This window comes from Petaurus breviceps, unplaced genomic scaffold, assembly GCF_028583685.1.
Source record: "Petaurus breviceps papuanus isolate PSGF00001 unplaced genomic scaffold, PetGlider_PUasm1.0 90760, whole genome shotgun sequence".
Classification (NCBI taxonomy): Eukaryota; Metazoa; Chordata; class Mammalia; order Diprotodontia; family Petauridae; genus Petaurus; species Petaurus breviceps.
The window spans coordinates 7,476,045-7,500,281 of NW_027187338.1; the positions used below are offsets into that span (position 1 = coordinate 7,476,045).

At 44.3% G+C, this 24,237-nt stretch overlaps 1 protein-coding gene and 1 non-coding gene across 2 annotated transcripts; both read right to left on the bottom strand.

Moving 5' to 3' along the window:
- PABPC4 (poly(A) binding protein cytoplasmic 4) lies at nucleotides 1-19,545 on the bottom strand. Its single transcript, XM_069068013.1, has 15 exons — nucleotides 19,185-19,545; nucleotides 14,891-15,084; nucleotides 13,396-13,511; nucleotides 11,914-12,053; nucleotides 11,098-11,192; nucleotides 10,472-10,609; nucleotides 9,206-9,301; nucleotides 5,561-5,833; nucleotides 4,871-4,958; nucleotides 3,915-4,034; nucleotides 2,674-2,801; nucleotides 2,356-2,449; nucleotides 2,098-2,228; nucleotides 1,029-1,128; nucleotides 1-370 (listed from the first exon to the last, which is right to left on the bottom strand). Exons 1-14 carry the CDS (start codon nucleotides 19,375-19,377, stop codon nucleotides 1,042-1,044), a joined length of 1,893 nt encoding a protein of 630 aa, XP_068924114.1. The 5' UTR covers nucleotides 19,378-19,545; the 3' UTR covers nucleotides 1-370; nucleotides 1,029-1,041.
- On the bottom strand, nucleotides 7,200-7,334 carry LOC138146382 (small nucleolar RNA SNORA55). Its single transcript, XR_011164470.1, has one exon. It is a non-coding gene; the product is annotated as a small nucleolar RNA SNORA55 (small nucleolar RNA).
- Nucleotides 19,546-24,237: the final 4,692 nt, after the last annotated feature.

The window sequence follows — 24,237 nt, forward strand, 5'->3', positions numbered from 1 at the left end:
TTTATGAAGGTTTTACTTCTTTATTGAGAAACACTTTTCCAGACGCTGTAAATTGGATACTTCAAATAAAACCAATTCCCGATAAAACCAAAACAAAAATAGTCAGAAAAGCTTTTTTTAAGAAGAGAAAAATTAAATAAAATTAAATTAAAGGGTAACAGGGTCCAGGCAACACACAAGAAACCTGCAAATTTTGACCACTGAAAAAACATCTTAGGTTTTTAAGAATTGACCTTTCAAATTGATTTTTCCCAAAGAAAAAACATCCAGAATGGCAGCAGCTTCTTCTGCCATCTATTGTTCAGTCTGAGGTCTCCACATGTTGAATGAATGAACATCTAATGAAGGGACTACTTAACTTCAGAGTATCCTGCAAAGAAAGAGGGTTCCTCAGACACAATTCAGTTTACATGCAAAACTTATTTCCTTACTAGTATCAAAAAATATTCTAGACAAACCCAAGTCAGAAGAGCATGCCCAATGAGATAGGCAATGGAGACTGGATTTATTGAGTTAGCTCAGCTGGTTTTAATGAATCCCACAAGGGATTTGTAAAATCATAGGATTTAGAAAAGTACAACTTAAAGTCCCCAAATCCACCCTGCTTCTCTGACAAATTAGGGAAACTGAAGTCCAGAGCGGAAGAGTTGTCCAAAGTCCAGTACCTGTCCTTATAATTACTCACAAATTTTACCATTGAGGATTCAAGGCCAGGTCTTTCAGCTCCAAAAACCAGAACTGCCCTCCCACTGCATTACCTGGTACAGGGAGCTGGCTGAGCTATTTATACAGCAGCCACCTCTTAAATCAGTTTTGGTCTTAGCAACAATTGTCTTCACCTACCTCCTTCCCCTTATGGTCTCAAAAAAACAACAACAAAAAAAGCCCACATACTTCCAACCTACTCACCTATATCTAAGAGCCTTCAGGTTAGCAAGGGATATGAGGGGAGACTGCTTGGATTTCCCTAACTGGGGACCAACAGGATTCAAAACACTTTATAACTTAAATTGCAGAAATCTATTTACCAGTTTTTCTGGTCTAAGAGGTAGCAGCAACCACGGCCACCTTCTGAGCAGCTTCCTTCTTGGCATGATGGGCTTGTAATACTGCAACTGCTTCTTCCACCTGGACCAGGTTATCAATTATTCATTCATTGAACAAGCACATTTAATTAAGTGTTCCATGTGCAGGGCACAGAGGCACAACCACCAATCCCTGCCCTAGAAGCCCTTTCCATAATCCCTACAAGTGTCCCCATTAAACATGGCACATGTCTCAGCTCAGGCTTAGAGGCCCAGATACAATCATTCAAAGCTAGATCATTAAATTCAATTAATGCTATTCAGCATATTTTTAAAAGAAGTACCTATTATGTACAGGACACTATGAGGTCAATTAAAGATACAAACTGAAAAATATATATATAGTTCCACTACTCCTCAAGGAACTTAACATGAAATTAAGTAAATAACCTAATGTGAGGAGGGAGAGAACCACAACTGTGGGAGGTATTTCCTGAAGTGAGCCTTGGAAGGAGGGAGGGTTCCTTCATTCCTCATTGGAGAGGCGGGGGTCATGACAACCCCCGAGTACGTGCTATGCAAAAGCATAAAGGCAGGTTGAGATGTTAAATTGGCTGAGAGGTCAATGTGAGATGAAGTTATAAAGAAAGGTGGGATGGAGGCACATTGGGAAGGGTTTGTCTTAACCCCAGTTTCCCCTCCCACTATTTATAGAGCAGACACAGAGCACAAAAATGCCCCAAGTGTTGAAAATGCCACGAGTGACAGAGAAGTGAGGCCCTTCCCCCCAGGATGCTGTGTTCTCTCCTCCTGCCATACCGTACATACACGGTCCAGTATGAAGCTACTCTACGTTCACTAGACAAGATTCCACATCTTAAAGAACTTTTTCCAACCACTTCATTTCACAGATGAAAAAATGGAGCCCAAAGTATTCAGAGTAGCAGCAGGGCAATAATTCACACTTGGGTCTTCTTCCATTAAACCAGGCTAGTTTTCATTATGCAGAAAGCAAACAAGCTTCCCTTTGCTAATTCTAAAAATGCCCTTCCATTAAACCAAGCAGCCTTACCTTTGACCGAAGGGATTCTGGAGACTCCAGCATGTGCAGCAGTTCTGAATTATCTATCTCTAGCAGCATACCTGTAATCTTCCCTGCTAAATTATTGTGCATGGTTTGAATCAATGGGAACAAACGCTCTCCTAAAAAATAAATTTAACACAAGCTTAGGTCAGCCTGGCTCCCTGTAAAGACCCCTTTCTGGGCTTGGTTCCTCCAGAGGGAGGCTCTGCAGAGAGGCCCACCCAAAGCAATGCATGGTTCACTCACCCAGCATCTGCTTCTGTTCCTGGGGAGGAGCAGCGGCCAGCATGGAAGCTGTCAGGGGCTCCTGGCCTTGCACATGGACTGCTGGCTGAGGTGTCTGTGGGTTAGAAGAGTTAAGAGGTTCAGCACAGCACCTGGAATACTGCAAATGAGGAATGATCCAAAGGTGCAACCAAGAGTAGATACTGCAATTATTATGCCAAAGACCAAGATTCAGTTCCTGCTCTGGGGCCCTTTTTACTTCACTAGCAGAGTGAGGCACCCTTTCAACATGCAGTAAAAACCCCTCCAGGCTAATTTCAGCACAGATTTCCCTATTACCTGCAAAGGCTGGATAGCTGGATGGGGGCTTCGGACATTTGCAGCATATTTGTAAGGAGGAACAGCTCTAGGTGCAGGGGTAGCTACAGAAGGCCTAGGAGATAAATTCTGCACAGCAGTGGGCACCCCTAAAAAGAAAGCACCAAAAAAAAAAAAAAAAAAAGGTTTCAGCAAAGAACCAAGAAACTCAATACCAGCATGAAAGGTAGCTGAGCTGCCAACAACCCTGTGCTGAGCAGGGCCACACCGACTGATTCATAGAAAACACTCAAGGATCTCTGCTACCCTCATAACCAAAAAAGAAAACGACCCCTTTAAAATCACTCTCCCAATTTGGGGTCTAAACTTATTTAGCCTCATATACGGTACTAGGCTCCATTTCAGAAAAGCCCAGCTCAGTACTGGTCCCTACCAAAGCAGGGGTCTGAGCAGCTAAGCTGAAATAGGTCTTGAGCCCTTAGAGTGCATGATTTCATCCCTCCTCCATCAATGGGGGGAGGGGGAAGAGAAGCACAAGTTTCACCCACATTGTATAGCCTACCAGGGATTTTTAAGACTAGGTTGTGACTTCAAATCCCATGTATTTCCCACTATTACCAAACACAGATCTAAAAGATCAAAGAGACAATGAATACCAAAGTGCTTCTGACAAAGGTGCTAGAAAACAAAATATTGTTGTTATTTTTATATAGCTAATTTTTTCTTAAAGAAATTTAACAGAAAAATCTAAGCCTAAACAACGCAGGACCATGGATCTAGGACTAGAAGGGACCCAAACCTAAAGGCCATGTGTGCCTTTCATTCTTTTAATGTATGGAGGCCCTACAGTGGATATAGCAGGGGTGGGATTCAAACTTCTGGGCTCAGACCTAGAGCCAGAAGGGACATCTGGTCCTCCCATTTATAAGATGAGAAAATTTGACACCACACACAGTAACTGTAATATTGTGAAAGACAGTGATCCATGACAATTCCTAAGAACCCATGATGAAATATGCTCTCCACCACTAGAGAGAGAATGGATGAACAAAGGGCAGACTCAAGTTTATTTTTTCAATGTATTTTCTTATTTTGTGTTTTCTTTTGCAACATGCATGGAAATTCACATGACCTCACATGTATAAAGTAAACTAAATCGCTTGATTTCTCAAAATCTTAATGGGGATGGAACCACTGATGCCTGCCCTGACCTGATGTCTATATCCAGCAAGCATTCTCCTTGATGACTTCTATTTACTTACCCACTCGCTGAGGTGTCGTAGGGAGACCTCGAGAAGCCTGGGCATTACTGGCGGGAGTTAGGTGGCGGAGAGCTGGGCGTGGCCCAGACTGGCGAATGGTATTTGGCACTCCTTGGAAGCCTAATGGGAAGAAAAGCAGCATCAAGCATTAAGAAGAATTCCAAAACAATCAAAAAACTGAAGCTGTGTGGGTACTGGGGGAAAAGGAATCATCTTTAAATCCTTCTGGTCCCTCCCTCAATCCCAGCTGGTAACATCTCCTCCCTCACTTGATGCTATCCACACACCACTTACATACAGGAATCCACACTGGATACATTTACATATGGCATCTCAACATGAACCCTTATTCATCTAGTCAATGTGTTTTCACTGAAATGTAAAAAAAAACTGTCCATTCTCTGCCCAGGTCCAGTTTCTTGAGCTCTTATTGCTCATTACTTGAATCCTGCAGCTGTCATCTCTCTGGTACATTTCACCTTTCATTTTCTTTAGACGTAATTTTACACCTGTATTTTAAAACAATTTGGTCATAATCCCAGAATCATGCTTCTATTAATGTTCCTGCACTACGACCTTTGTGAACAGAAATTTGTAGTTATTATCTGTATTTACTTGCAATTTTCTGATTCCTTCTATCTGTGGATTCAAGTTACTGAAGTGATTATGAATAAACAAACCTAGGCAAAAAAAAAAGACAGGTTTTTCAACTCAGTAGCTGCCAAATTGGCTTCATTCTTGGCACATGAAGCTATCAATCTGGAATAAAGGGACCACATGCTAAAAGAACAAACAGCCCAGCCTCAGATAATACAGAACCTGTGGAGGCTGCAAGAGGAACACCAACCATCAGAAACACCAGCTGGGCTGACGGGAGTGTTCCTGACCACACAGCAATAAAAGCCCACCTTCTCTGCCCCTCCATGGCGACGAATGCGGCCGATCCCTCAGCTTACCTTGAGGTCTTCCACCTTGCTGCCATCGTGGATTAGGTCTCATCTGGGCTATCTGATTGGGAGCGTAATAAGGAGGTCTATTCTGAGCCTGATTAAAAAAAAAAATACAACTACCTTTTATAGAATGCATTTATTCCTAAATCATTGCTACCTATTATGCTTCTTTTAGCTCCATCCTTTTCTCAAAGGCTACAGCAGAGATACCCTGCAATTCTTTTACATCAGCAAAAATGTCCCTATGCTTTCTGGAGCTCCTGTGCCAGGTCTGTACAGCTGGCACATCTGTCCTATCTCACAAGTCAAACATTTACTAGCATTATTGTGGCCTATAGAATTGTATTACCATACACCTATGCTGTATGTACAAATCACTCCTCGAGAACATGGGAATTTTCCCCATCTCCTTCTTTTCGAATATCACCCCAAGAGAACTGCGCTTGACCAAAAGCTGGCAAGTCACGGCACAGGCTTCCCACTGACCAACAGTATGTCTCTGGATCTACCAAATCTCATCAGTTAATAATAGCCTTGGCCCTCTCTGGTGGCATGGTCTTATGGCATTAGCCACGTTCTTTCTAAAGCTCTAGATCCTCCATCCTGGCCTCCAACCCCCTTCTAGAAAGCCTCCTTAATTATAAAGCCAGGTCTCCTTTATAAGCCTCCTCCTTTATAAGCCAGGTCTACACATACCTGGGGCACTGCTGGCATGAAGTACCCCCCAGGAGTTGGCTGAAACTGGTTAATGATCGTGTTGGCAGGGAGGGCTCTCATTCCTGCAATACGCTGCATATATTGATTGGTCAGATGGGCTTTTCTCTCTTCTTTCCTTTGTGCAAGTGCAACGTACAAGGGTTTGGAGCCCACAATGCGCCCATTCATTTCTGTCACTGCTTTGGTGGCCTCATCAGGCGAAGAGAAGCAGACAAAGCCAAACCCTTTACTCCGCCCATCCTCAAGCATCACCTAAAATGAAGGTGAGATGTCAGCAGAACAGAAAAACCTAAGACCCAAGTTTTATCTGTAATAATGCCCAGAAGTGACTGGGGCCATTAAGCCAAGTCCTTTAGAATTTATACCATATTAGAAAACAAGATGCTTCCCTCCAAGTACACATTAGCAAAATGTGCCTACTATTAGAGGAGTAGTCCTGGATATCAGTAATGTTCTCTCTCTACTTTCCCTTATATGTGCAGGTGGAGAATCCTATCATAGTATCCTACTGCCTGGTCCTACCTGACCTGATAGGAGAGAGGTGAATTTTTTCATCTCACTAAAGGCCTGACACATCCAGAAAAAACACTTTCAGTTTGAAATTGTGTCAAGTGGAAGAGGGATGGGTAGAGATGTGTAAACAAAAGGAAAAGCTCCAGTTTGCCGGATTCCCAATCTGAGGGGTTAGTTTATAGCTCCAAAGCAAAACTGTGAATCCACCATGGAAGCAAATTGCAAAAACAATCTACAACTCCGACTTTCACCTCTTATGGCCAACCTGCCAGCAAGGGCAGATTCCATATTCGCGAATAAAGAGATGAACAGCACAAACATTTGTCCAACAAAGTGTAATAAAGGAATTATGGATTAAAACTCTGTATAGAACATGGTAAATGAACTCGAGTTCTTTCTTGTCCTTGATGCCAAGGGCTGCTAGACCAAGAAAAGGGGTAAGGAAATGAGGACAGAACTACTTCTGTAAATTCCCTCAATCCAGACTTTTTGTCACTAGACTATTAACAGTCTAGTGAAGACTAGTGAACCCCTTCCCAAAGTGCTTTTAAATTTATACACTTAAGAAAAGGCATTACACAGAAATACAATGATCCAAATAGATAAAAACAAGTTCCTAGAGCCCAGACTAAAACTCCTAATGAATTTGGAACTCTGCTGTATTTCCAAGTTCAAATCTAGGTTGCTAATCAGATTCCAACTCTCGCACCCCCACTGGCCAGCACTGTCTCCTCTGCTCCTTTGCTTACTACATCTACAAGGTGGTGGCTCCGTTCTACCACAAAGCAAAATGCCTCCAAGTTCTATCTCTGTCACAAATAGGTCTGTTTTCTGCACCCTGTACATACCCTGACACCTCTTTCACTTGAGACTTTCCAAAAAGTAAGTTCAAATTTGAACCCAGATCTGAACTCCAAATCCAAGGGACTTTACAGAGAGATTTTTGCTTGAAACACATGAATACAATTTGCAATGACACCTTCCTTTGTGTGCATTTCCATATACAGGAAAGAGAAGAGCAGGGTGCCAGATGGGTCTCACTTTCCACCTCCCCCAGGCCTGCATGATACTGACAGGTGGCGGCACTTCTATGAATAAGGGTCCCAAGTGTGGCAGAGTTGTAGAGACAAGCCCCAAAATAAACAGAAGGTAACCTGTCTGGATTTCCTCTGCTGGTACTGTAGCACCACCTGTCCCCAGACGGGCACAAAGCAGCCGAGAATGGGAAAGATGCAGGTGCAGCTCTTCATGCCAGACCACTGATGCTTCTGGGATATGGCCACTAAGGGAAGGAGGGAGTATGGTAGGGTGCAACCATCACTCTCACTGGAATCCCAAGGGGGCTTGTTCCCCTTCTTTTTCTGGCACTAGGCACTTCTTACAAATTGATATCCATACAGGGCAATTGGGCTACGGCACGTACAGACCAAACCCAAGCCATGAGACCAATCTTCCTACTGGGAGATGCCATTGGCCAAAGAGATAGGGGTTGAGGAGCAAGGACTGGCTGAAATGGGGGATCTCTCCTGTCACCACACCTCTCCCGAAGATGAGCTCTATTTCATTTAGAGTACTAAGTAACTGCTGCTGCTAACTAAATAAGGGTCCTTAGCTGGAGAAGCAGATGAAATGCCTCCGTTTCACACAATGGAGCGGAATAGTCCTCTAGAGAGTTGATAGAAGTAGATGAGCACTAAGGTCTTTTTCTAGGGCTCCCTCAATCTTGACCAAAAACTAATATACATAAATAGAAGATACATGACCACTCAAATTTTTTTTTTAGGGTTTATGAAGCCAAAGATATTGAATCATTTCCAAAAATCAAATCAAAACCACCTTTCCTTGCAAATGTCTTTCTATGTATCACAAACTTAAGATTCTTCTTTGTTAAGAGTAATTTGAAAAGCAATCATAAATGATTAGAAAAACCGCAAATTAAAACAACTCTGAGGTACCTGCATACCTATCAGGTTGGACAACATGACAAAATGATCAATGTTAAAGAAGATGTGGGAAAATTGGAACACTAATGTATCGATGATGGAGTTGTGAACTGATCCAAAATTCTGGAGTGTAATTTGGAACAATGCCCAAAGAGTTATACAACTGCATATCCTCTGGCCTAGCCAACAGCACTACTAGGTCTGTATCCCAAAAAATTATAAAAATGGGAAAAAGACCCACATGTACAAAAAATATCTATAGCATCTTTTTTTGTGGAGGCAAAGAATTGGAAACTGAGGGGATGCTCACCAATTAGGGAATGGCTGAACAAGTTGTAGTATATGAATGTAATGGAATATTATTGTTCCATCAGAAATGGTGAGTAGGCTGGCTTCTGAAAAACCTGGAAAAGACTTGCATGAACTAATGTTGAGTGAAGAGAGCAGAACCAGGAGAATATTGTATACAGTAACACTGTTTGATGACTGACTTTGATAGACTTAGCTCTTCTTAGCAATGCAATGATCCAAGTCAATTCCAAAAGACTCAAGATGGAAAATGTTGTCAACATCCAGAGCCTGAATGCAGACTGAAGCATATTTTCTTTTTGTCTCATGGTTTTCCCCTTTTGTTCTGATTCTTCTATCACAACATGACTAATGTGGAATTATGCTTATGATTATACATGTATAGCCTATATCATATTGCATGCTGTCTTGGGAAGGGGAAAGGAGAGGGCGGGGAGACAATTGAGGGAGAACTCAAAATCTTACAAAAGTGAATGTTGTAAACTAAAAAACAAAAATCAATTTTAACTACAACTCAAGGAAGTGGTTTCTAAGATGTAGAACCCAGACTTCCCTTGTTTATATCTTATAAGTATGAAGCCAAAACCTCACTTTCCATAACTTTTCCACTCAATGGTCTTAGTTCTATTCCCAGTGGGCAAGCAGTTGAGGTAAGTGCTAAGCATTAAAAGGAGGAATTCCTTGCAAGTTGCCTTTCAGAAGGCTGCTCTAGAACTGGAAAGGGCCCTCCCCCCACCCCCAGGCATGTTTCAACTCTTTTGGGTTGGGCTAAATAGAATGTCCTTCCTGAGGTTCCTACCTTCCACAAAGACACCTATTTAGCCTCCTTGATTTAAAACAAGAGAAACAAAAAACCTACCTTGGCACTGGTAATTGATCCAAAAGGAGAAAATTCCTTCCTTAATTTTTCATCATCAATGGTGTCATCCAGGTTCTTAATATAAAGATTCACCCCCTAAAGGAAACAATTTGGATAGCTTGCAATCTGTACCACAAAAAGGGATACTATCAAGGGCTAAACTATTATTACATTTATTATCACCAGACTTACAGATTCAAGTTATAAGCTTCCCTTTGAGGTGTAAAGTCCTAACCACTCTCTCAAAAGGAACTCTCTTGTCAAGAAAAGGTTCCAAGGTATATGTGGAGGGTGGGGTGGGGAAGAGGAGGATAGGACTTCAAAGACAGACATATATGTACAATAGTATTATTTGTAATGGTAAAAAGCTGTAAACAAATTACTTGCCCAACAACTGCAGAATGGCTGCATATACTGTACAACTTTAACACAATTACTGAATCATCAAAAATAAAGAATTCGTTTGAATGCAGATTGAAGCAAACTACCAGCTCTTTTCTTATTTGGTTTTGTTTCATCTTTCCCAGTGTTCATTCCATCAATTACAATCCTTCATTACAACCTGACTAATGTCTAATGTGAAAGTACTTAGAGATCCTATACTTGATTGCATGCTGCCATGGAGGGGGGAGGAGGAGGGGGAGAAAATCTGTAACTCAAGGAACTGTGGAACTGAATCTTGTAAATTAAAAGTAAACAAATTAATAAAGACAAAAAAAAATAGCAAAAAAAAATTAAATAATTTAAAGATGTAAAAATTTGTATATCCTGACCAGTTGAAAAAAAAATTAACAACCAAAACCATATATGTAGTGACTTCTCTCTGGCTGCCCCCCATGCTTGGAACCCTCTCTTCCAGGAAGACCCATCTAAAATGTCACCTTCCCCAACCACCTGCATGCAGGTGCCTTGCCTCTTCCTGTCTACAGCTTGTTTGTCCATGTGGTCTCCCCCATTAGAATTTAAGTGCCTCAAGGGCAGGGACTGTCTTTTGCCTTTCTGTATTCTCAACACCTGGAACAGTGCCCATCTGGCAGTGGGTTACTTAGCAAATGTTTAATAGGTAAATGAAAACATCAAAAAGCAAAATACCCTCATGTTAAATAAACTATGCACTAACTGCATATTATCTAAGCGCACCTCCAGTCAACTGGAAAACAGCACCTAACATGCTAGGTTATTATCAGTCTCCATCACCCCATCAAGTGGTTTGTTTTTTGAAATGGAAGTCACTACCCGGAACGTGCCAATCCAATCCTATCTCACCTGGTAGCGGCTAATTCTCTCCTGTTTTAGCTGTTCAAATTTCCGTTTTAATTCAGCCTGGCGTTCAACTTTTTTCTGTGCCCGGCCTACAAATACCATTTTCCCATTGATGTCTTTTCCATTCATTTCTTCAACTGCCTGGGTAAGAAAAGTTAAGTTCTGAGTTAAGTTATCCTAAGACAAATTCAACTATTTATCTATTCTACGATCACTGCTTTGGGTATAACCCACACAACTGGTTTGAGAAGTACTCGCTATAAAAAAGTTCTCTTAAGAATTTATTTCCAATATTCATGGAGCCAAGACCAGAAGTAATAGCTTTTCTATGATACTGTAGACAAACTGACCATTATCCAACAGGAAGATTTCCCTCTAAACCTCGATCCTTTGTTCTGGCCCCTTATTAGAATGCACTACTCACCTTCAATCACTGTTCTTTTGTCTCACCCCGTACACCAGTGAGCTCCATGAGGGCAGGGAGCTGCCCTATTTAGACAGCTATCACAAAACGCTAACCATTATTTAGTCTCTTAACTCCCCCCCTTTTTTAAACCTTTCTTTAAAAGGTCTTTTTGCACAATCCCTTCCACTTCTAGTCCCTAAGAGGCCCCTGCATGTGAGCTCACCTTATTGGCATCCTCATGTTTCTCAAAACTCACAAAACCAAAGCCTTTGGATTTTCCACTAGAGTCAGTCATCACTTTGACACTCAGAGTTTTACCTGTGTTAAGGTAAGAAGAATCATTATCAAAGCAATCTATGAAAGCAATAAACAAACTCAACACCAAGCATTCATGAAGAAGGCTCCTTTAATCAAAGAGTTTTTATAGGTGGGAACACAGATTTTTTTTAAACAACCACACGAAGAGACAGATACTCACTTTCTAATAATAGAAATACAAATAAATATTTAACTGCCCACACCTTTCACCCATGGTATTAAGGTTAAAGACCGGTTAACATATTCTTGGACCTAATAATCCCATTGCTGAGACTTTAAATACCATGAAAAAGAAAAAGGACAAAGAGCAAAAAACTGGAAACATTCGATGTGCCAGGATAATCCAGCATAATATAACACATAAAGGAATAGTGATTATGGGACCGTAGGAAATAAGTGACTACAAGGAGAAGGGAAAGACTTCTATGAGGGGGTAAGGGCAAGATGAGCATAACTAGTCAGGATAAAAATCACACCAACTACAACTACACAGGAAAGCGAGAAAGGGATATGAGACAAGGCTTTCTGTTTTGATCTAACTTTGTTAAAATGGATTCATGTTTGATTTCATTTCTTAATTTGAGTATGAGTTTGTTATGCTTAAGTTTGTAATAAAAAAAAAAGCACAAAGGAAAAACAAAGAGTCTGGTCAGCCTCCTCATTGCAGACAAGCCCTGCATGGAATCAAACACAGACCTCTACACTCCAATCACAGACTTACCATATTTGCTGAAAAGTTCCTTCAGTCTTTCATCATCCATGTCATCTCCAAAGTTTTTGATATAAACGTTGGTGAATTCCTTAGCTTTGGCACCCAGTTCTGCTTCCCGTTCTTTCCTTGACTTGAATCTACCAACAAACCTGGAAAGTGAAAAAGGCAATCATTCTGCCAGTGGCAAGAGCTCAATTCAGTGGGCCACTGCCAGGTATCTATCAGTCTGCGCTGGCAGACAAGTCACACAATGACAGTGGCAAGCCTCAGTGTCCCACCAACCTTTACAGCACAAGGGTACACAGCCAGGCTCAGAGAAGTCACCAACGGATCACAACTGGACCATCTGTTACTGCACCACAAACCTTTGGTTCCATGGGCCAGCACCATCTATCCACACTCCCTCCTACCCACTACCCATCAATACCCCCTCATCTCAAGACAGTAATGGCACCTGAGCACAGAATGGAAATCTTTAGGAACCCCAGACAGCATTCTCATTTTCATAGATGAATCATACACCGAGTTGTATGATTATGTATGTATGATATGTATACACCGAGGTCCACAAAAGGAAAGTGAATTGTCTGATGGTACGGACCTAACTATTAATAATAATTAGCTTATCCTACTACACCACAATGCCAGGGGCCAACATTGTTACCACTACACTTTAAAAAAATGTTCGCTTTTACACTTCTTAAATGTGTGCAAAACAATCATTTGGGGTAGGAGGGTGCTTTGCCCCTCAGATATGTATGCCAGTTCTCAGACCATTTGTCTTCCCCACCCTCTCTGCCCAACCAGGTGTGTGTGAGATGACATGGATGTTCTATTTGTTACAGTCCCAGTTCGGACCTTTCCCTTGCACTTGATATAAGCATCAGTGAAGTGCCTGCCCCTTCCTCCTCACCCCTTTGCTTTTACCAGAACGTCTCCGCCCTAAAATGACCACTCCAAACAAGGTCTTTGCTTAGAAGACCCAACTCCTACCATACAGGGACTGGTGAACACATTTGATTTGTGATGTTTCAGTTAAAAAGGATTCATTGCAACTAGGCCAAAATTCTTCTTACAATAAAAAGGCCAAGAGCCATGTTGTGGAAACAGCCTGGACTTACAGAAAAAGGCGTTACCATTTTCATTAGAAACAAGAATCTGTTTTAAATGCACACTAGTGTGTATTTAAAAGTGACCAAAATGGGTCTGAGACATCGACATAAACCCAATTCAGAGTGAGCTCAGGGCCCTCATCTCGCCATCCTCTCATTTTCAGGAGAGGAGAGGCCCACTGATCCCTGTAAGGGAGAGGTAGCAGGCTAAGGCTTGGGCAGGGAGCCCGCCTTGGGCAGGGAGACTCACCAGCCCTGTAGTGGAGAGGTAGGAAGCCACGGCTTGGGCCGAGAGCAACAGTAGCCTTGTGTGTCCCTGTTAATACTGAGATGCACCACGGTTCATGCGATGGTTGTTGCTTCTGGCTGTGACACTCACACTTTGCGGTCGTTGAGAAGCATGCCGTTCATCTTCTCGATGGCCCTATCTGCAGCATCCTGGGTCTCAAAGTGCACAAATGCGTAGCCTTTAGAACCATTCTCATCACACACCACCTAAAAAATACAGGCACCAAATAAATTACAGCCTTTATTCAACTAACATTAAGTCCTTAATACAAAGATATCTGTGGCCCTTTAAGGGTTTACAATTTAAGGATTCAGGGATAGAAGTGACATGAAGGTGATAATGGAAATATGCCATGAAAGGACTAGGAGTGTGGGGAAGAGGCAGCATTTCAGCCTATGTGAGTGCTGTACAAAAGCAAAGATGTTTGTAGTTGACTGGATTAAGATAAGGCTGGACTTATAGTCCAGCTACATTGTATCTTATTCAAGAGTCAATAAGGAGCCTTGGAAGGCCTCAATGTAAAGAGTGGACTATCCCAGGGCTATATAAAATTATCTGAGAAGTCATGTGAAGGAATGGTTGGAAGGGAGATGTCAGAGGCAGGGCAAAGCCAGAAAGCCACTCTACAGGGGGATCTGAGATGCCCAAGGTAGGATGGTATCTGTGGGGTGAGGGGAGGCAGGGTCAGATATCCAAAAGGAAAGCTTGGCAGCTGATGTGGGGATGGAGAGAAAACTGAAGGACTCCGAGGTCATGATTCTCAGAGAATTCAGAGAGAAAGAGATGCTCCTTTATTAGGCATTTGTTAAATTCTAAATAAAAACAATAAAACTGAAGGACCAAAAGTAAACAGATTACGGAGAAGCCCCAAGCTGTGAGGGGAGAGAAATTTTCTGAGGTAAGCTTGAGGCCTGCAGGATCCAAGCAGATGCAAAAGGGCTCTACGGTTAAGGCCAATACTTCTATCTTTAGTACTTAATCTTTCCTTCCTTGGATCCATCTAACTGCCAATGTCATCACCACTACTCTCAGTCTGCCCGAAGACAGCAGACCAGGTCGTCGTCGTCTTCTTTTTTTTTTTTTTAAATATTTTTAAGCAATCTGGGTTAAGTAACTTGCTCAAGGTTACACGGCCAGTTATTTCTGGGTGTGGTGCTGAGTGTCTGAGCCCAGGATTCGATCTCCAGGTCGTCCCAACACTGGAGCCGGTACTCTTACTCGCTGAGCCACCTGGCCGCCCCTAAGCAATTGGGGTTAAGTAACTTGCTCAAGGTTACACAGCCAGGTGTTTCTGGGTGGGTGCTAAGTGTCTGAGCCCGGGATTCGATCTCCAGGTCTTCTCAACACTGGAGCTGGTGCTCTTACTTGCTGTGCTACCTGGCCGCCCCCAGACCAGGTCTTCTGACTCCCAGGTGCAGGTCTCTTTTTCACTAGGACACTGTTTCCTCAAAGAGAGACTTGGGAAATTAAAGAGTAGTGTTCTTCTAGTCTTTTGAGAAACTTAAATTTTATTACACTGCCCTACCACCCCTACTTTTTATAAAAATTAAACTTCAATTTTGCCTTGGGAATAATCACTACTTACCTTGCAGGACAATATGTTTCCAAATGCTGAAAAGGTATCATAAAGTGCCTTGTTGTCTATGGATTTATCCAGGTTTTTAATGAAAACATTCCCAACTCCTGATTTTCTCAATGAGGGATCCCGCTGAGACCACATGATACGGATGGGTTTGCCTTTAATTACATCAAAGTTCATGGTATCCAGGGCACGTTCAGCTAGGAAAAGGAGAGGAGGACCAAGAAAGGACTAAGTGAAAATGAAAGTAACTACATAGAAACATGGCCATTAAGCCAGTATGTTTTGGAATGCCATGACCATTATAGGGTGAAGGGTTCTTAATTCTAAGAAGGGATCCCTAGGCTTCAGACTGCCAAGAGGGTCCAGGACACAAAAACACTCCTGTTCAAAAATGTCCTTGGTAATCTTATTGTCCATCTTCCCATAAAGGCCCTTCACAAGTCTCATTGGATGGCCTGCTTTTCTATCAGACAAATAGCAACAAATTAAGACAAGAAAATTGAAAGAGGCCTAGTCAGAGGATCCTGGGTGATAACCCTGCTTCCCCTTTTATAAATGAAGTCAGATGAGATACTCTGGAGGTTCCTTCTATCTCCACGTTGTGAAAAATGAAAGGTGCTTCAGGTTCCCCTCAAATTCCTGAGGCCTCTTTCAGGCTCATGCTCATTCCCTGAGAATATGCTAGTTATGAGTGTGAATCCTGCCTCACTAGCTGTGACCCTGAGCCACTCACAACTGCCTCCAATCTCAATTTCCTCATCTACAGAATGCACCTAGCTCACAGATCTTCCGAAGGATCCAGTTAGAAAGTATGTAAAACAGTTCACAATCTTACAGCTCAAGCCTGTTCAGCTTTCCAGAGGATCCTCTCAGAGATTTTACATCTTCCTTCCACTTCCCAATATCCCTCATTTTTTTCTTTCTTGGAAAACTGAGGGCTACACAACTCCTTATTTTGAAGACTATCTCAGGCATGCAGAACACTGAAGCGGTGTGGCAGGATGTGGAGCCTCCCACCGATGTAACCCAGGCCAGCTGGTGTGGTCCTGTTCAGGTTGCTTCACTTCTCACTCAACTCCTAGGCAGCTTCATCTTCTAAAAGCTGCAGAGGTACTGAACTGCACCAGTTGAGTTTCATCCTCTGGAAGCTCCCTAATACCAATGAAATCAGAGGGCACCCTGCTAAAAATGATTTAGGGAACTCTCCTAAAGCGCATCTAAAAGGATCGGGGCAACAAAATCCAATTAGGGTTTTTCTCACTTAAAAGTGGGGGGTGAAGACAAACACACACATACACACACATCTAGGGCTGATGCTGGACTGGATACCGAAGGCTAAGCCTAAATGCCTAATTTTCTACATTCAGTCCTGGACAATGAGAACATCTGAGCCAGTAAGACTGGAGGAAAATTCCATCATGTTCACTCTGTATATTTTTGGTTTCTCAGGGAGAAGAGGCTTGGTAAAGGTACTGGAGAGCAGAGCCCTGATGAACTAGAGACTGGAGGAAGTCACTTCTCAGTCTTTCAGAAGGAGACTAGTAAAGGGCACAGTCAAAAGGGAGCATAAACACAAGCTTGCACTATCATTAGCAAGATGACTCTCCCTATTCTCTAGGCACTCTGGCTAATAAGAGTTTTCCTGGGCAAAGAAGAGTTCATTTTGACTTTGATCTGACAGCCCATAGCTCTCTTCAGTACTAGTTCAAATTAGATTCCACACTGTCCCCATTCAATCAGTGCATCTTCAGAGTATCAAGTGTATTTCAGATAGTTTGAAAATTTCCAATTAGAGAAACCATCAAAGGGATCAGAAACCAAAATCATCTTATTTTGGTTTAGTTTCCTTCACCAAAAAATGCAGCAGAAAAGCACAGTTCTCAAAGCCCCTAAATCAGTGGGTATACTTCCAAATTTAAAATTAGTGCTGTGGCCCCAAAAGTGCTGAATTCACCACTCACTCCAATGCCATGGCCCACAAATGCTACTAAATTCAGAACAGACTATACTTATTTCCAAACACATATTAAAAACAAGGGGAAAAAATTTATTTTGTTTTAAAATTTGTATCTATCAATTCCGCTCTGAATATAAATACAGGGCCCAAATTATATAAACTTATCCTTTCCTCAAAATTACTGACATCTGCTAAGCAAAGTTACATTCTCTATCCAATGGATGCAAAACTCTAAGTGTTCCATTTATGCTATAGTGAGTCTAGGGACAAATAGAAAAATGAGAATAAAAATATGTGCAGGAGGGCCAAGAAATAGTCCTGAACCTAATATTTAGTAATACAATCCCTAATATAATGTGGGCAACTAACACAATTGCACCAAGGGATTTCATTTCAATGATATGAATCAAAAACTTTGAAAAACCAAGTTTCAAGAAGGCACTTTTAAAGACAACTCAGTCAAAGTGGGCAGCATTTATTTATAGCAGGGAGAGGACCTGCTCAAGTATGCCTTGGCAAAGACACAAACCAATAGCTTATGTTATCTGCAACTGAACAGTACTTTTGTTCAAAGGTGACAGGCAGTCTGCAGCTAACACATGTACCAAAGGGAGCATTATTTCCCCTAAAAAGGCCATGTTTAGCCTCTTAGCACTACTTCCCCTAATCTTTTGTGTTTGTACTGGTTGGGTTCAAAATCACACTGTGTTTGAAAAAAGGCTGCATCTCAGTACTGATTAGTCCTAAATGAGAAGGCAAAAGGCTGGGTTCCATTTCCACTGTCTTACTCTGACCTTGAATAAGTAACATTCTCTGGGCCTCAGGCTCCCAATTAGCTAACCAGGGATATCAGTAACTGAGAATTTGGGAGTATGTTTTCTTGTTGCCAGAGGCTGATATGAATTTATTCTCCTCGCCTCAAGTTTTAAAACAGTTGCTCAAATAATTTGGTTTTGTATTACTGCTAACAGAACTTTTACAATGTTAAGAACTAGGTCATCAAAGCTAGAATTTATAATAAATTCTCTATGGCTACTAAATACTTTCATATACACTCTAATCCCAAACGGAGGCCTGGAGGTTAAGCTAGTGAGTGGCTAGGCTAGGACCTGCACCCAGCACTGCTACCATTATGCTTCTGTCCTCTCTAAATGATGTTCCAGTATGAATTCCTCTAGACGCCCACTGAGCAGACAAAACCAGTGTTGTGGTTCAGGAAGACACTGTATGAGGCACTCTTTCTGAAAAGCTGACCTGTGGACTGCCCTTTTGCCTGACCAGGTTAAGAAATAAAGAGGCAAAAGATGTTAAGTACCAGCTAACAGGTTACTTCCCTGTCTGAGTTTTCCTGTTACTGTGTCCAAGACAAGGTATAAGCTGCTAATTGTGTTCAATTGGCTACACATGTGCCCTGGTGGAGGGGAAGGGGTGTGTGTGCAAACACACAAAAAGATGCAGATGGGAAATTTTAATCAGCAAAATGGCCGCACCTTCTACTTACTTCTTTGGTTAGCTAATAATCAGCCACTCAAAACTATTGAGTACTTAATACTTTAAATGCTCTTGGGTTTTAGGTCATCATGGAATAGTTCAGTTTTGTTCAAGCGTGGCAGATGGGTCAGAAACACATATTTGCTCCTATTCCAGACCTGTCCTTGTACATGGCCCACTGAGTCTCAGAACTAAGGCTATTTCCATATGGTAAATCCTCTAGAACGGAGTGGGACCACAGAAGAATCGCCACTTGACCAATACCATGAAGGGTTACAGCGAAGATCAAATAAGTTATTTTTAAAGTGCTTACTTAGCTACATAAATGCTTATCCCACTCATTCCACCACTGGGGTAAAAACAGCAGACACTACACATAATCTCCATTTTACAGATGAAGAAATTGGGGCTCAGACTCAATCAAGGGAGCAGTTATCAAGTGTTCAGGCTGGGATGAAACACCCCAGGTCTTAAGACTGGAGTTATCACTAAAGCCACCTACCTGTTAGGGAATGAATTGCTCTATATCGCTTAGGTGGCTTTGGGGGAAGCACCTCGGCACAGTTCAAGGAGCTGGGAGTCAGAAGCCTGTGATGTGAGTGCCAATTCTGGCTGGGTGGCCACTGGTCAAGTCACATAATCTCTTAGCCTCATTAACTTTAGTATTACTTACATTACCTACCTGGGGCTGTTTAAAGGAAATGTTGTTTTGCAAACTATAAAATGCATGAAATAAAACGTGAACCCTTAAGGAAAAAGGCTCGAGAAAGATACAGCAGCCTTTAAAGAGCCGGCGTGGCCGCTGGGCACGGGGTGCCCGGGGAGGCGAGGGGGCCGTGCCATACTCACCATCCGCCGGCTGCTGGAAGTTGACGTAGGCATAGCCCAGGGAGCGCCTGGTGATCATGTCCCTGCAGACCCGGATGGAGAGCACGGGTCCGGCCGGGCTGAACTTCTCATACAGCATGGCTTCGGTGACATCCGAGTGCAGGTCCCCCACGTACAGGGAGGCCATGGGGTAACTGCTAGCAGCAGTGTTCATCTCCCCACCTCCCAACACCCCGAGCCCCGCCAGGAGGAACTCTTTCTGGGAGCCAGGCAAGGAGAAATAAAGACAAGACTTTTAAATTTTGGCCGAGGCCAAAATTCGGCGGCAGACGAGGGGCAGGAGAAAGTCTGGGCCGAGCACGGAGGGCGGCGGGGACGTCGTCCCGGGGGTCACAGTCGCATGTCCCGGGGGGGGGGGTGGGGGCACGGGCCGCCCAGACGAGCTCAAGATGGGGCCGGAGCCCGCGGCGCAGCCTAGCCGGTGCCCCCTCCTTCGAAGGCCCTTCTCTGCGAGGACGAGCCGGCCCGGCTTGGGGGGCACGCCTCAGCCCGAGAACGCCCCGCAGGCGGGCGGTGGCAGCTGTCGCCTTCCCCGCGGGAGGGGAGCGGAGGCCGAGCCGGGAGCAGAAACCGCGGCGGCGGCACGCGGGGGAGAAGCCACGTGGGAGAGAGCGACGGCCCGCGGACGTGGGCAAGGCGCGGAGGAAAGGGGCCGGCACACGGCTCAAGGACACGTGGGGGCCACGGGCGGAGGAGGAAAGCGGGGTGCCGGGGCCGGCCACGTGGGGGCCTGGCCGGAACGGAGGAGGAACACGCGAGGGACGCACACGTGAGGGCCGGGCACGAACAGACAGCAGAGGACAGGCGACACGCGGGGGCGGGGGGCAGACACGCGGTACCCGAGCGCGGAAGGACGGAAGCCACACGCAGGGGCCGGACACGCGGCCGGGTGGGCGGAGCGGGGCAAAGGTCTCCTCTCTCGGCACCGAAGCTCTCAAGCCAAGCCCCCGATCCGGCGGTAGCGGTCTCTCCGCGCGTCCGCGTCGGTTCTGCTGCTTTCACTTGGAGGGGTTATTTTTTTTGTTTTTTTTTCTTTTTTGGGGGAGGGGGGGGGGGGGGGGGGCGGCGGAGGGCCGAGCCAGGGGGCAGGAGCGGAGAGACAGAGACAGCCGCGAGGCCGCCGCGCCCCATTTATACCCCCGCCCCGGGAGCGCCGCCGGTCAAAGGGCACGGCGCGCCCCGGGCGGCGCCGTCCGGCCCGCCCCGGCCCAGCCCAGCGCGGCGCGGCGCAGCGCGGCGCAGCGCAACGCAACGCAGTCCTGGCGGCGCGTGCGGCTGGGAGAGGGAGCGGGAGAGCGCGCGAGAGCGAGCGCGAGAGCCGGCGAGGCAACGAGAGACGCGCGCGGCGGGCCAGAGCGCCCCCCAGCCCCGGAGGACCCGCGCGCTCGCCGCCGCTCCTCCCCCTCCCCCACCCCTACCCCACCCCCACCCTCCCCAGAGTCGCCGGCTGCCGCTGCGCGGGAACTAAGTTCGGGGGGCGGGGAAGGGCCGTTGGAAGACCGTTGGGAAGGCTACGGTTGGATACCCTGCTTGGGATGGGCGTTGATTATGAACGTCTCCTGAAAGTCCCTGCCATAAAAAACCGTCCACATTCATTTATTAAGCGCCCACGGTTGTGCCTGCTCGTGGGACTGACATTGAGCACCTCCTGTGTAACCACTGCGGCAAACAAACCAGCCTGTTAATGTTGATTTATGAAGTCCCAACAGTTCTGCCCGCTGCCCCAAAGATGGAGTTGACCCTGCCCTTTACCGTACCAAGAGGGTGCTGGGGTGTCGAGGATCTGGGTTCGAGTCCCACCACTCACAAAGCACCTCCCAGTGCCCCAAACCTTCCCCAAGGCGCAGCACAGATTGAATCTGTGCTTGTGGAGGGAGGCCCCTCCCCCACCCTGTCCTGGCCTCACTGGCCTTCAGCCCCGTGAAGATCAAGTATTCAGTTAGCAACAAGCATTTATTAATCACCTGCTGTATGCCAGGCACTGCACTAAGTCAAGAAGTTTACAAACACTGTGTAGGCGGCATAGGAGATACAAAGAAAGGCCCTCCTGGGGACGGCAGGAGTTTAGGTGGGACTTAAAGGGAGCCAGGGAAGTCAGTAGTGAGAACATCAAAGGGTTCTGGGCGTGGTGGACAGGCCTGAGAGAATGGCCAGAGCCAAAGGTGGAGCAGCCAGGAGATCCAATCTCAGACACTTAGCTCTGTGGCCCTGGACAGGTCACTTAACCTGTGCATCTCAGTTTCTTCATCTGTACAATGGAGATATCAAAACACCAACCTTCCAGGATAGTTGTAAGAATCAAATGAATATATATATATATAATCGTATGATTTATGTATGTAAATACATATATATGATTACCTTTATGGTAAATGCTGAGAAATTTAAAAATATATTCATATTTTTCTCCCCTATTCAATTCATCTAAGGATTGAGTAGGGATTGTTTCATCTTTTGTGCTGATATCCCCTGCCTAGCACAGGGCCCTTGTGTGTTTAATAAATACTTGTTAGTTGGTTGACATAACAGAGACTTCAAAAGTCTGAACAATGAAAAGTGCTATCTTACTCGGGCTACAAAAAGAAATCCAGTGAGTATCCTCAATGTGTTTACTTTTCATTAAAAAAAGCTATTTCTGTAAACTTTTAAGGTTTACAAAGGACTTTTCTCTCAACAATCTTAGGGAATCATCCCTGAGATTTTGAGGTGGAAGGGAAATGGATGAAAAGTCAAGTCCTGGGGCAGCTAGGTGGTGCATGAATAGAGCATCAGCCTGGAGTCAGGAGGACCTGAGTTCAAATATGACCTCAGATACTTAATACTTACTAGCTGTGTGACCTTGGGCAAGTCATTTAACCTTCCTGGGGGGGAGGGGCAAGAAAAAAGCTAAGTCCAACCCTCCCATTTTGCAGATGAGGAAACTGAAACCTAGAGGTATAAAGGGACTTGCTTAAAGCCAGTCAGCCAGTTGAATGGTATCTCCTTACTCCAAATCCAGGGCTCCATTATACCAACAGTTCTCAACGCACCCTGGGTGGAGTCACCTGATTCCCTTTCAGAGGCTCTTCAAGGTCAAAAGTATTGTCATACTAATATGTTATGAATCTACTAAAATAATCCTCTTCCTCCCCCTGCATTTCCCATTTGTGATCAGTTGCTCTATGCAGTCTGGGTGCCATGTTACCTCAGCTACTTGTCGTGCCTATTGTCTCCACTCTCTCTCCCTCAGACCCTCATCTTTCCCATCTGGTGATTTCCTGCTCCTCAGTCTCTCCTGTCCCCAGGCCATTTGGGCATATAGCAGCCAAAATAATCTTCCTAAGCCATGGCACTAACCCTGTCACTAACCCCTCTGCTTCAAAATGGGAGGCTCTCCAGGGAAAGCCTAGGGTAAAACATAAACTCCTTGGGCGGGGTCTGTCATTCAAGCCCCTCCCCATGCTTCTGGCTTCATTTACTGTGAACTGACCCAACTGGATCACTAGCCCTTCCCCAAGTTTGATGTGTTCTCTGGTGCTTCCGTGCATTTGGGAGAGCTGTTCCCATCGTGGGAACGCACTCCCTTTTCCTCTCTGTCTTTTAGAACACTTCTCCTTTCTCCTCTTTTGGCAAATCTTTCCCAATCTCCCATTGCTTGAAAGAGTTCTCTTCTGGCCTCCATATTTTCCCAAAGGCTTTTGTCTGGATCTTTCCTCCCCCTCCCCCATTAAGTTCCATCTTAAAGAATGTAAGCTCCCTGAGGGAAGGAATTGTGTCATTTTCCTCATAACCCTAGAGCCTCCTATAGTGCCTTGCACATACTGGGCATTTAATGAAAGCTTGTGAAACATTTGGGAATGAGAAGGGAAGGGCCAAATTAAGGAGTCCCCAATAATAACAACTCTCTTTCTGGTTTATTTTTGTATATGGGAATGTTAATTTTATTTGGTATTTGTTCATTTCAGAATTACAAATAAAGAAAATTTTGTTAAAAGTAGCCTAGGCTCTGAAGCTGCTCTGGCAAGCCTTTGATGCATTGGCATTGGTCCTCAAAGTCCCTACATCTTGCCCTCAAGGTTCTAGGGGTCACTCTGAAGGGCTGAGTGAGGTGATTGTCCTAATGTTGAACTGATTTCTCAGCCGGTATCATATCCACCAATATCACTAGGCCAGTTTTCTCCTCAATGTTATTTATCCTGTGATTAGATCAAGTACAGGAACCCAGAGTCATGAAGATGAGTTCAAATCCAGTCTCAGATACAAAGACTCTGTGACTCTGTGACCCTGGACAAGTCACTTAACCTTAACCTGTGTATCTCAGTTTCTTCACCTGTATAATGGGTATAATCAAAACACCAACCTTCCAGCATTGTTGTGAGGATCAAATGAAATAATGTTGTAAAGCACTTTGTAAACCTTAAAAATGTCATATAAATGCTATCAATTAACATTGATTAAGAACGCATCATGTGCCTGGCCCAGTGCTAATAGGTATTAGTGCTGTTAGTCTGGGGCTCACTGGATGATGGCACCTTACTGCCCCTTCTTTCTTCCTCATTTCCCACTGTCCCCTTCTCCCACTGGTGAGTTCCTTGATTTCAAGGAAGGGCTGGGGCAGCTTTTCTTAACTCTGAGGATTTCACCAAGTCATACCCCTAATGCCCTCCCCTTCCCTTCCCCAAACTTTTGGCGGTCCTCTCCCACTAAAAAGTAAACTGCTTGAGGGCAGGAACTTTCTTTTGCTTGTCTTCCAGCCCCCAGTATAACACCAGATGTGGCACTAATTAAGCTCTTAATAAATGCTTATTGACTTGACTTGAATTTCAATTCACTCTACATCTTGAATGACAATTCAGTCATCTCCCCAATATAATTGATAACCAGTTAACTTGAATTCACTTTAACAAAGGGATGTTTACTGGAAACAAAAAGTGAGCCTCGAATAACATAAAGTCCCCCCCCCCCAACCAGAGCAGTCCAGAAGGGGATGGACTCAAATGTCCATTGATGGCCACAAACATTCCTCCCCTACAAA

What these genes read in the sequence shown, in the direction of transcription:
- PABPC4 (XM_069068013.1), bottom strand. Translation starts at nt 19,377, where the DNA reads ATGAACACTGCTGCTAGCAGTTACCCCATGGCCTCCCTGTACGTGGGG. An exon ending in GAAACATATTGTCCTGCAAG is followed by an intron (nt 13,512 to 14,890) that starts GTAAGTAGTGAT and finishes TGTATTTTTTAG; the next exon opens with GTGGTGTGTGATGAGAATGG. An exon ending in GCAAGGTGGAAGACCTCAAG is followed by an intron (nt 4,035 to 4,870) that starts GTAAGCTGAGGG and finishes TCTTCCCATTAG; the next exon opens with GCTTCCAAGGAGTGCCAAAT.